Source organism: Cydia splendana, chromosome 8, assembly GCF_910591565.1.
Source record: "Cydia splendana chromosome 8, ilCydSple1.2, whole genome shotgun sequence".
NCBI classification, from domain to species: domain Eukaryota; kingdom Metazoa; phylum Arthropoda; class Insecta; order Lepidoptera; family Tortricidae; genus Cydia; species Cydia splendana.
This window is the reverse complement of record NC_085967.1, coordinates 4,930,640-4,943,771: the sequence shown is the minus strand read 5'-3', so window position 1 is coordinate 4,943,771 and position 13,132 is coordinate 4,930,640. Positions and strand designations below refer to the sequence as shown.

The 13,132-nt window shown below is 36.9% G+C and overlaps 1 protein-coding gene across 11 annotated transcripts in view; it reads right to left on the bottom strand.

Moving 5' to 3' along the window:
• The window catches only part of LOC134792696 (rho GTPase-activating protein 23), a 461,388-nt gene that overhangs the window by 98,191 nt on the left and 350,065 nt on the right, over nucleotides 1-13,132 (bottom strand). For 10 of the 11 annotated variants that reach the window (XM_063763978.1, XM_063763975.1, XM_063763974.1 and 7 more), the window contains 4 exons: nucleotides 2,727-2,900; nucleotides 2,190-2,453; nucleotides 963-1,201; nucleotides 158-709 (listed from right to left, as the gene is read on the bottom strand). In XM_063763978.1, coding sequence (XP_063620048.1) covers nucleotides 158-709; nucleotides 963-1,201; nucleotides 2,190-2,453; nucleotides 2,727-2,900 — 1,229 coding nt within the window. The remainder of the gene's footprint in view (nucleotides 1-157; nucleotides 710-962; nucleotides 1,202-2,189; nucleotides 2,454-2,726; nucleotides 2,901-13,132) is intronic. The other variant, XM_063763977.1, reaches the window with a different exon arrangement.

Genomic DNA, 13,132 nt, shown 5'->3' with positions numbered 1-13,132 from the left:
AACGCGAAAGATACGGTTAAGTAGAGAGCGTTAGAGAAGTACCTACCACTAATGAAACGAAATTATTTTTGAGACTCTTGTCACCCCACATAAAGTTACTAGAAGAATTGTAATGATTGGAATTAATGCTTTATTTTACGAACACGAATATTTTTACCTGCTTTCCGGAATACTCGTCGATGCCGCCTCCTGATACTCAGGAGAAGATCCATTATTCATCGACCCATTATTGCTTGGCGTCGTCTCCTGTATCTTCGATAGTGTTGCCACAAATTGACTCTTGTCCTGTTTTAGCCTCTGTTTGTCGTTTGGAGTTCCGTTAACTTCCCCGTAGCCGCTGTACGTACCGCTGTCAACGCTCGCTGAGCAATCATCTCTTTTAGTTTCTTGTGGGGGTAACGAAGGTGGGGGAGATGCCGCGAGAGGTGGGGAAGAAGGGGGTGGCCACGCTGGTTTCTGTAACTTCTGTGGCCTCGCGTAAAACTCTTTTTGTTTTATGGGCGGTGGGACGTCGGGGGTGACCCAACCGGTGGGTTGGCTCGGTCGTCTGAGGAAAGCCTCTTTCTGTTCGAGACTCTTTCGTATTCGGGATAGGATAATCGAGTCGTCTAGTTCTCTGCCGGTTAGGGTTGAGTTCGAGTCGAAGGAGCCGAGGCTGTCTTTGCTTTCTGTGGCCGATGATGGTAGCGATGTGTCTGATTCTCTCCTACTGTAAAAATAACAATGAATATGAGCAACTGAGTCTTATAAGTTCTATTATGACAAGGACGTTTTATGTCATTCGATAAGCAATTAGCAAAATATTATTGGGGTCCGGGGATACAAATAGGTTGGCTACCAACTGTATATATCAGACATGGATAGCAGAGAAGATACCACCGCGCACTGCTTGAGAACCGTGGAGCGGGTCGACTGCAAGCGATTACTAACAGAGTGAATACTTAATTATAAAAAATATTTACCTATCATGCAACAAATGGTGGGGTGTAGTGGGTAGCCGCGGAACGTCATACCGCGAGGGCGCCAGCGACGCCACGCTCGCGTACTCCGGGTCCTCCCGCCGCGGCGCCTGCGGGGCCGGTAGCGCGGCCCTCGGCCTTCGGTACGCGTCGAACAGGCGCGACTCGTGTTCAGTTATCGGCGCCGGCATTTCAATGTGCCGCTGGTTCGATTCAGGGTTGTAGGCGGCTTCGCTGAAATACTGGAAGAAAAGGATAACGTTATTATTGTTATCAACTGTATGGAATTCAAATTCAAATTCAAATTCAAAATATACTTTATTCATGTAGGCCTAGCAACAAGCTGTTATGAATCGTAATTAATCTATATCTAATTATCAGAGCAATTTATTGATGTAAATATTAATATTAGTTTACAGATCAAATTTAACACTAAGAATTCACAAAAGGATCGTCAAACATGAAAAAAATTATAAAAAATACTAGTCTAGAATTTCTAGAATAAAATCTAAATGTCAAAAATAACATAACAAAAGAAGTACCTACATACATCGGAATATCCATTTCCTCATCAATAATCAAATATACCTAATAAATAAATAATCATTTCGAATAACAATTAATCCCACGTTGTATTATCATTCATGTAGTCTTGTGTGGTATAATAAGCTTTAGAAATGAGTTTACGCTTTACATAATTCTTAAATTTATTAATAGATAATTCAGTAATATGGTTTGGAAGTTTATTATAAAATCTTACACAATTGCCCATGAATTATTTTTTAATTTTATGGAGCCGAGTGAAGGGCACTGCGAGCTTATGTTTATTTCTAGTATTAATATTATGAATTTCACAATTTTTCCTAAAATTTACAATATTTTTATGTACATACAGAATATTACATTATTTTTTAAAGCATGATTGTTCAGCTAGAGTAATGATATATTGCCTAAATACTTACTCAATCATACAGAGACAGTAGCAAGCTGACAGACCTATGCACAGTTGTACACAGCCATTGCTGTCACATTTGACAACGATTGTGCATTGTGGTCTCGCTGCACAAGTTGTAAAAGCATCAGATTGAGCAAGAAGAGGACTGTTTGTCTGCTACAGTACTATTCAGTTCGATCTCAACCGCATGCCCTTGATGGCCAGAACAACATCCCTCAGTGTAGGTATATGTATTTGTAAAACCACAGAAAACATGTCATAAATACTGAACTTACCCTCTGCAACAGATCGTGGTCTCTCGGCACAACCGTCAGCCTGAGCGAGAAGGGCTCCCGCTGCGCCAGCTGGACGACCCTCGCATACGGCGCGCGGCTGCGGCCGCAGGCCACCGGCTCCCCGTTGACGGCCAGCACGCGGTCGCCCGCGCGCAGCCCCGCCGCGGCCGCCGGCCCGCCCGGCCGCACGGACCTTACGAAGATCGTGTCCATGGGAGCGCCGACCGCGCCCACCGCCAGGTGGCGCGCATCCTCGTACAACTCCTAGAAACAGGTTGAAGGATCTTTATTAGTACTTAACCCTCTTTTAACTATGTTAAGTATATAAGTCTGAATTGCAGCAGGTAACAGCAGGGTGTCATCTATTGGGCATTAGGACGTCGAGCACAATGATCTTAAATCTTAAGGTACCTTATATCCGTAGGATTGTCGTAAGATAATATAAAGGAAGTTTGCAGATAGTTTTGTAAGGTTGCGGGATTGGGCGACAGGTCTAAAAACAAGTAAGACCAGCGGAGGAAAAGGCGAAGTACTAACCTGCAGTGAATCCGGTGGGTAGACGACCAGGTGCCGCAAGGTGAACCCGAAGCCGTGGCGGGCGTCGGGACGCTGGATGACGATGGTGCGCGGCGCGGCGGCGAGCGAGGCGGGCGGCGCGGGCGCAGACGTGGGCGCAGGCAGGGCTAGCGGGGGGTGCGCGACCGGTGGGGGCTGTAGACAAAAAACATATTCAGATTAATTCATGTGTTCCTTAGGTTTTCATTATGTGTCTCTAGTCATTTAGTTTTATTCATAGATATATTTGGTTCATAAGTTATTTATTTGTCTTATTATTGTCTTATTCGTACGTAATAAATTATGTGTTTTTGCTCTTTTATTTCCGATAGTTTATCTCTATAAACGAACCATCAGTTCATGCCATATCTAAATAACAAGTTTTTGTCATTAAATTAAAATTAACCTTCCTTTTTTACACATAAAATATAATGCGCCATTGCGCAATAAAGATCAAAAAAGAACGTGACCGATTGAACCTTGATTTAAAAAACAAACTACTTAGGGACAAGTGAAAAAACGTCCAATAACAAGCTATTGTATTCGTGTTGCGCGCAGCTGCGTATTGTTATGTAGCAATATAAAAAAAAATGTCAGTTGAGGAATTATTTTTTCAAATATATTTTAGTTTTTCCAGTCAGCATATATTATGTTTGATAACAAAATAGTCATGGTCAATTTGCTCACGTGTATTTTAGATAAAGAATACTTACATCATGTATAAATAATTATCTTATTTGCTTTAGGTTAAATAATATTAGTACAAGAGGTTCGAATACATTTCCACGGCTTTGTTACAGGCAAGATAGGGTCAAGGTTTTAATTTTAATTATTTTTTCAACATGATGAAATACAATCTTTACCTTCAAGAAGCTACATAATTATAGAAGACAAGAGGAAATTGCACGTCGGCACATAAAATCTTCCTATGCATTCTGGTATTACAGTAATCCCTTTCACAGGCGCCAAACATCCAGTCTCAATAGAACTACATATCCCCCTTGATGTATAAGAAGATATAAGTTAGTACTTGAAGTACGTCGCTTACGTCGTTCTTTGGGTGTCATAATCGGCGCTACTGCAAGGTACAAGTCCTAGGCTGTTCCCATTGCCTACCGACCAGTCGCATCAAGTAAACCAGTGTAAGGGTGATCCCAAGACCCGTAACAACTTTGTGTAACACTTTTTCTGGTTTCCCTGAAGCGAATGCTGTAGGTACTTCGAAAGAATAGCAACAGGAATAACACGACCAGCTTATCAAAACAGGTACGGGAACTAATTTACCGCGGAGTGACACTGGCAGTCACAACTCGAAAAGCGAACGGCGGATGTCATAAATATAGAGCTGTTACATCTTTCGAGCTAATCTACTGGCAGATTCCGATGAGGGAAGATTGACGATGCCTTGGTTAACGAAGGAATATAATGTACTAGTTTATGACTGCACTGTTGTTGGGGTTTAATTGTAGGAATGTTTGTAAATCAGAGTAACTGACAGGTGGATAGTAGGAGCGAAATATTTAGTTAGCTAACCATAATATTTATTAATAAAAAAATATGGTTGTCTGTAAAGTCGGTTTACGGCATAGATGTAAGTAAATTGAGGTAGATATGGCACCAGGCGCACGATCGTGAGCCATTAAATATAGGTTCCGGAACCTATATTTAGTTAGTCGTAAATGGGTGACGCCAACCTGTCAAGTTGTCAAAATTGTTGGATCAAAGTTTAGTTTTGTCAACTATGAACGTCACACGTCTACATAAATAAAAGGTCATTGGTTTACGGACGATAATTTTGCGTGATAACGTCATAAGAAAACATTGATGAAAAATTGCCGTCACGTTACCATGGAGATCTGTCCACAACGTTACCATGGAGATCTGTCCACAACGTGACACTTTTTCATGCATGCTACCGGTGTTTATCGATTTATAAGACGGTATCACGTCAAAATGTGGAGTCAACAGGGTCACTGTTTAACTACCATATAGCCAATCAAATGAAACCTGGCGACATGATCGAGAGATGAAGGCAAATTTTGATGTTCAATGGGCCGATTGCATTGCTACTTGCGACGAACCATCTATGATGGATGACTGTGATGTTGTTCGTATGTAAGTATGTATGTAATTATAATAACTTCACAAAAATTTATTGAGAAAATCTTACAGTTCTCTGATAAAACTTATGTTACTAAAATAATGTACCTCGGTGACCACTGAAGACCACATGAACCACATCCCTAGCACGCGGCTTGACGCCCACGCCCGTCAACGCATATGATAGCTCGGATAAATAGCGGATCAGACGCTAACAGCTCTAATGAAGCCGATTGTACACCACATTAAATATGTCTACATTTGCATCTTATTTCCCCGTAATAAGGCGAAAACTGTTTACATGTATTTGACGACCGTAACGACACAACCGACCATAAGGCATTAAATACGAAACCCGTATATTGTTACATCGTTCTTCGTTTCCAGTTGTGCTACGACTGCATTCCCTCGTTATAAAGAATCGAATTATTAACGTACATTTTAAAAATAGAAACCTCGCCTTTACACCTTCGCAATAAAGACTAGGGTAAAAGTGGGATACATGCCCCGGAGGTATAGTTGCCTTGATTGCAATTACTCTAGTTTCGCGAATGAAATAAATGTTTTTTTATTTATCTATCGACAGACTCTGCAACTACAACTGAGTTGACCGTGTTGCATATCTCTGTGCAATTGCATGTTGCATGGGACGGCTGGGTGCGATCAAAGTTTTTGCGGGAATTGCGGGGTCTTTCTCGACGGGGCATTTATCCTAAACGTAATTTACATGGATTAGGCAACTATCCCATATAGGGGATAGTTGTCCCAAAATTTAGAGGGCCGCAATAATCGCTAATACTCTGGAAGTGTCAAAGATAATGTTTATTCCTTTCATAAAGACGATAATAAATCTAAGTACCTACCCGTTTTACAAATAAGGCATCTTGCTTTTTGTACTAAGAGATAACAAGTAGGTAATTTCATAAAGTGGGGCATCTATCCCACTTTTACCCTATTTATAAATATTTACATGAAAGGATAGTTCTCCTGTGTCCGTGGCAAGGATATTTCTTTTGAAATGGAGCGAGTGTCCTTTTCCTTTACGATGACGGTTCTATATTAACCACGGTCGGGATTATTTTAATAAGCCTTGACGCTGTCAGTTCGTTAAGTCTACTTCAACTCCCATCGGATACGCCAGAATAAGGAGAATCTGACATGTGCTTTCAAATAAAAGTTTATAAATCCTTGCCTGGAATGGTCTTAGGTACCTACTGACATGTACCTACTCGTACTTAAGTATCATATTTTTGAAAATAATTAGGATACTTTTGTGAGTTCGGATGAAAATTAATAATAAGTGATAAACATTAAATGTTAATTGCTTAAATTGCACCAGCAGCTGTGATGCCATAAAATAAAACATCAAACTATTATGTCGTAAGTTTCCAATCGGCCCTAAAATAAATATTAACAAAGAAGTACAATTGTATACACAAATTGCATCGCAATTTGACAACAAAGATTACTGTACACAGGAACTGTAATATTAACATTTTCAACAAAACGTAATAAGTTGTATGGTATTAGTAGTAGTATTCCCAACTTTAAAAAGTTAATATGCGTAATACCACGTCTAGGGAGCGCCTTAATAAAACCACTGACAGACACAAAAATCCAGTTAACGCATCGAAGCCGCATAATCGCAGCGTACGCGCGGAGTCGAGTTACAGCGATTACGGCGATCAGATTCACTCTTTCCGGCTTTGTGGGGTTGCTTTTTACAGCTGCCTGTGGCTCGGGGCTCAGGGCAGTGATTCTTTATTTCTTTAAAATTCTTTATTCTTTATTAAAAGGCAGTGATTAAAATGATAGTCGAAGACCGCTTCTCCACACAAAAATGGCAATAGGGACTAGCTATTGCCATCTCAGGTTACAAAAAAAATACACACCTTTTTTAGATTATTTGAATATTATAGAAGTTATGAGCGAAAAAAAACCATACTTATAAATCGTCGGGTGACAAGCAAATGTCACTAAGTACTATCAAAAAATTAAAGTAACGATCCACTTTATTACACTTGTAACACGGTTTATTGTCCAATAATTTCAATGGTGTTAGTTAGTGACTTTTGCTTGTCAGCCGACGAAATTTTTGAAGGTAGTCCTAAGTTCACTTTCCTCTTAAGTTTCGTAGTACTCAAGTATATACTCGCAGATGGCTTGCTGGTGGTGGCAGAGGTGCATTTGACGACCGGTCTGGCCTAGTGGGTAGTGACTCTGCATGTGAAGCCGATGGTCCTGGGTTCGATTCCCGGTAAGGGCATATATTTGATGAACACAGATATTTGTTCCTGAGTCATGGGTGTTTTCTATGTATTTAAGTATTTATAAATATGTATATATTACCGCTATATATATCGTTGTCTAAGTACCCACAACACAAGCCTTATTGAGCTTACTGTAGGACTTAGTCAATTTGTGTAATAATGTCCTATAATATTTATTTATTTATAATTATTTTACTTATTGCTTGCTTATTATACGTGTTACTTACAGAATTAACGTAACTTACAGGATACATCCACGTTTCAATCACATAACTCCCATTAGCATGCAGATATTACTGATAGAACGTAATGATGGCAACATGCGCATGTTATTTCCTCGTTCAAAACCTCGTAAATCATGTAACTTGACAACAAATTGCCTTGCCGGGTCAGCCTTTGACTAGTAATAGGTATTTAAATTTACTGCCCAGCGTCAACAGTTTAGCGGGACGGTAAAGTTTATTTTATTGGTATGATTAGTTATTTGTACACATCTTTATCTCTTCGTAAAAGAGGAATTCAATTGTTGCAGCGCTGATCAATTGTTAAGGTCATACATTATTTTATTGGAGTCATCGGGCCTTAATAAATTAACACCTTCTTTTAAAAGAAATGGTGTCAGTAGATGAGTTAGCAAAAGTCGGTTGCTAATTTACATTAGATAAATGGTTAAATACATACTTTGGGTACTTGATCGTGAGTATGAGATGTGAAAGCATTACATCAGGTGTTTTTTGTCTAAGGGACGATTTTTCAGCTACCATTAGTTGCTTTTAATCCAGCAGTAGATCGACAAATATTTTATTGTGGTAACAAAATTAATAGGTTGTTTTCATTTCGTTTAAGTAAACAAGTCAAATAAAATAACTTTAGTGATTGTGGCATTGCATGGCATATAGGTACCTAGTTGGTATAGGTACGGGTTTGTGTTAAGTTGTGTGTATGCACATTTAGGAATAATTAAACAATAAACAAACATTAGCCTCCAGGGACAATTTTCCAACGACACAGCAGCAGTTCCAACGCGAAAGTCCTATAAAATGCTTAACAATATTACCTGTGATAATATCTTCGCGATTACATCCCATGAAACTTTCCTCCGCGTCGGTAATTATGTAAAACGGTTATGCTAAGTTAGTCCGCGGGGCGCAATATACTTGAAAAAACGCTAAATGGCTGATAAGGACTGTGTTTGGTCCGAGTACGGCTAGCCGGGGATCAGAATAACACGCCTACTTAGGGTTGCCAACCGTACTATATTATATAGTATTGTACTATATTTTGGCTCTCTGTACTATATACTTTTGGAAAAATATATAGTACGCTAAAATACTATATTTCCGATTAAACGTATATTACACTCATGTTTAGTATTTTATCTAAAAATACTACATATATTTTTTTGAAATGTACTATATTTTTGATGCCTTATTCTGGAAAATACTATATTCCACCAAAAAAAAGTTGGCAACCCTACGCCTACTGCAAATTGCATGCATTTTAGCACGATCGACCTACTATTTTTTTGTTATAACTGTGATGCCGTTAAGGTTGTCACGGATAATTGATAGGTACCTATGACTTGTGCAGCCTCGTTCATAAGGAACGACAGCTAAAGAGTGAATTGCAAAAAAAATGTACATAGTTAAGCACCTGTAATTAGTATAAAGTTAATTGATTCCATTGTGTTATCACAGTTAAGCCATTTCTATTTAAGTTAGATGCATGAAAGTGTGTTAGCGTATGCTATAGACTTATATGTGTACGAATTAAGTAAGTACAATACAATACAATTTACTTAGTTAATTGTCGTAAGGGGCTGTCCATAAATTACGTCATCGATTTTTGACCCCCCCCCCTATAATCATCCAAAAATCATGCTTCAAATGACCCCATTTCCTCCTACTTCATGCTACCGTCATCCGATGTCCAGACCCCCCCCCCCCTAATTTGAAATGACGTAATTTATGAATAGCCCCTAACACAAATGAATCAATTAAGTTAAGACTAATCACAGTTTCTTAACTGCGCTTAATTACGTAAAATTTTTTGCAATTCACTCTAAAAACGTTTAAAATTTTGTCAGTCAACATTTGTAACTAATTGGGATGTTGCCTGTATTTAAAATAAATTATTTCATACCGTGCACGAAATAAAGCACCAGACAATTATTAGAAAACAACCAGCAGTTATGTTTTGACACAATTTCTATTTAATAAATGCGCCGCACTTGACCGGTTTTTTATATTGTTTGTATTATGACAACATTTTACGTTTTACAACAACACAGCAACCCTCGGCGTGAACTCATAAACATTTATCACCCACTAAAAGTCCGGAGTCTGTAATCCCAACCAGTTTAGGCATAAAAACTAGAGCTATAAGAAAGGAAATGTTATTTTATCTCTTAAGTAATTTGTTTCTAGAGTCAAATGAGTATTAACTTTGTTGCTATAGTAAGTACATTTACTGGTAGTTAAATAACAGTAAACCCCCTACAATTTGTATAGTTGTTACTTGAACTTGAAGAACTTACTGTAGAACTGTCAAGCGCACATGATGAAATTACTAATCTAAATATTGAAAATCAAGACTTGAATAAACAACTAGAAGATTACAAGGAAAAAATATGCGTATATAACACACTACTTAAAGAACACCCTCAAGGCAAATTCTCTCCTACGAAACATATATTACAAAGTCCAACATTACCCTTAATTAGCACCATTAATATTGAAACTGATAATAAAATAAAGGACCTAGAAAATAAAATCACAACTCTCAATAAAAAAATTAGTACATTGCAGATTAAATTAAGTAAGGCGTTAACTACGAATAAAGAAATTAAACAACACTCAGATGCATTAATAAACAAAAGCGTAACGTTTTCTCGCATACAGCAATCAACAAGAACACTACAAAAGACCATCAAACAATTAGAAAAGGTCAGCTATAATTCAAGTTTTGAAAAATGTCACCCTGATCTGACAAAAAATCATCTGTCACCTGACCAAAATAACCTGCAAGACGAAGTAGAAGACTCCGAATTAATAAATACATTTAAGAAGCCATACAAACACAAGCCGAAGCTATTGCTCTTGTCCGATTACCACGGATCTGACATACTGCGTCCCCTCTCCAAAATAAGAAGGAATGATTATGATTTCTCAGCTGATATTATACACCACGGAACAACGGAACGGGTCCTACAAAACGTTCACCAAAAGATAGCTGATTTTAAGAAAAGTGACTGTTTGGTTATAATGTGCGGAGGCAGTGACTATAACATTACACCTATTAGCAAGATCATAAGACTTCTAGAAACAACTGTTAAATCTGCTACTCATACCAATATAATTATTTGTGACATACCGTATTCCATTAATGATTATTCTGAACATTATAATAATTTTGTACATAAATTAAATTCAGCAGTTCATAACAAATTTGACAACATGCCGCATGTATGGCTACAATCTAATAGTATTTATTTAGGAAAGACAGATTACCAAAATGATGGTAACCAATTAAATTATAAAGGAAAATCCAAATTAGCACAACATGTAAACAAAATACTGAAAACTGTGAATGAAAAATATTATAACAGTAGCATTTTTTTATGAATAATGATAAGCAAGATTGTAATAACTTATTAGAAAACAATAATAATGATATTCTCACTTATAAAAATATTTATGTACTTCACCAGAACATCAATGGATTAATTAATAAAACCGATTTATTGTGTGTTAATCTACAAGAACTAAACGCTTCTGAAAAACAAATTGACGTAATCTGTATAACTGAACATAACATGAAAGCTGGCGATGAAGTTCACCTGTCTATTCCAAATTATAAATTAGCAGCGTACTTTGCAAGAGACAACAGAAACGGAGGCTCTTGTATTTTAATACGAAACATTCACAGTTTCAATATTATATCCGAAATCACAAATGTCTCGATTCCCAATATCATAGAGTGTACTGGAATTGAGTTAATAGAACATAAAATCATTATTGTCTGTGTATATAGAGTACCAAAAAATAATTTAGCTACAATATCATTGTTTTTATGCAAACTAAATGAAATCTTAAATAAGTTCTGCCACACTGGAAAAAAGATTGTCATCTGTGGTGACTTCAACATAGATCTACTCAAATCTACTGTACACTCGATAGATTTCAAAAACCTCATAAGCAGTTACAACCTTAAGCTAGGAATATTACAGCCTACTAGATTATCCAGTCGCACTTGCATAGACAATATAATCCACAATGTTAGAGGCAGTAAAGCTGAGGTTTTAGAATTAGCTCTATCGGATCATACCGCACAATTGTTAAAATGTCCAGTAAAGAAAACATGCTCCATTCCATATTGGTTTGTAGAACAAATTGATTTATCAGAACAAAACATTGTCAAATTCATAGACTGTCTACGTAATATTAGTTTTAGTGATGTATTTTCAGCAGCCAATCCAAATGCAGCTTTTGATAGTTTCTTTGAGATATTTGACCTACTCTATAAATTATGTTTTCCTAAGAAAAGAAATAGAATTAACACTACGACTAAACCTAAATGGATAACAAATGGTATTAAAAATTGCTGTAAACGGAAAAGAGAATTGTTGTGGAAATATAGACTGACACGAAACCCTGACCTAAAAGAAAAATTAACATGTTATTCCAGACATCTTAAAAGAATTATAAGCAGTGTTCAAAGATCCAAAAATGACAGCTATATTGAACGATCAAAGAATAAAACAAAAGCCACCTGGAAAATTATTAACCCATCTAAGGCTAGGTACCCTACTGAAAACATTAAGCAAATTGTATCCAATGGAAAGACAGTTACACATCCTAAAGATATTGCAGAGGAATTTAATAACTATTTCGTGGACCAAGTTCGTCCTGTTATTCCTCATAATAGCACTAGCAACAAAAATAACTATAAGAAAACAATGACATACTATGCTAACTCCCTATTTATGAAACCGACTAATCCTGATGACATAAAGCTAATAATAAATTCTTTAAAAAATACTAATAGCACTGGATACGATGGTATACATACGAAAATAATAAAACAAACATCTGACATTATCTCTCCTATACTCAGCCATATAGTAAATTTATGTATTGAGCATGGTGAGTTTCCTAGCAAACTAAAGGTATCCATTGTGAAACCTCTTTATAAAAAGGAGGATAAATATGACATGAAGAACTACAGGCCTATTGCGTTAATCTCTGTCTTTGCCAAAATCATAGAGAAAGTTATATACAACAGTCTTTATAATTACTTTGAAAAAAAAAACTTATTTGCAAACGAACAAAAAGGGTTTCGAAAGGAAAAATCGATAAATTTGGCAATTTTTGATTTAGTACAAAAGGTAATCAATAACATGGACAAAAAAATCCCTACATGCGCTTTATATATGGACATGTCAAAAGCGTTTGACTTTGTTGACCATAATATTCTCTTAGACAAACTACATGCTTATGGAATTCGCGGTAATGTTTTCAGTCTAATCCGTTCCTACTTGAGGGACAGGAAACAAATTACACAAATTAAAAGAATATCTCCCAGTACGAAAAAAGAGGAAACCTACTCATCTAACTTTAGGAACATTTGTTATGGGGTACCCCAGGGAAGTGTGTTGGGCCCACTATTGTTTTTAATTTACATTAATGATATGCCTAAAGCCACGGTACACCCGATGGTTCTCTTTGCAGATGATAGCACCATTATTTTTTCTGGACATAATGTAGAATCGTATGAAACTGACATTAATAATACCTTAGAAACTATTATAGAATGGCTTGATAACAATAATCTTAGAATAAACCTGGACAAGACCAATATTATGACATTTAAGCAAAGAACCAAATCCACTAGTTTAAACATAGTTTATAGGGGACATAAAGTAAATGAAACGGACGTAACAAAATTTCTAGGATTAAGTATAGATAATAAGTTGACTTGGAAAACACAAACTGACAATATATGTAATAAATTAAGTAA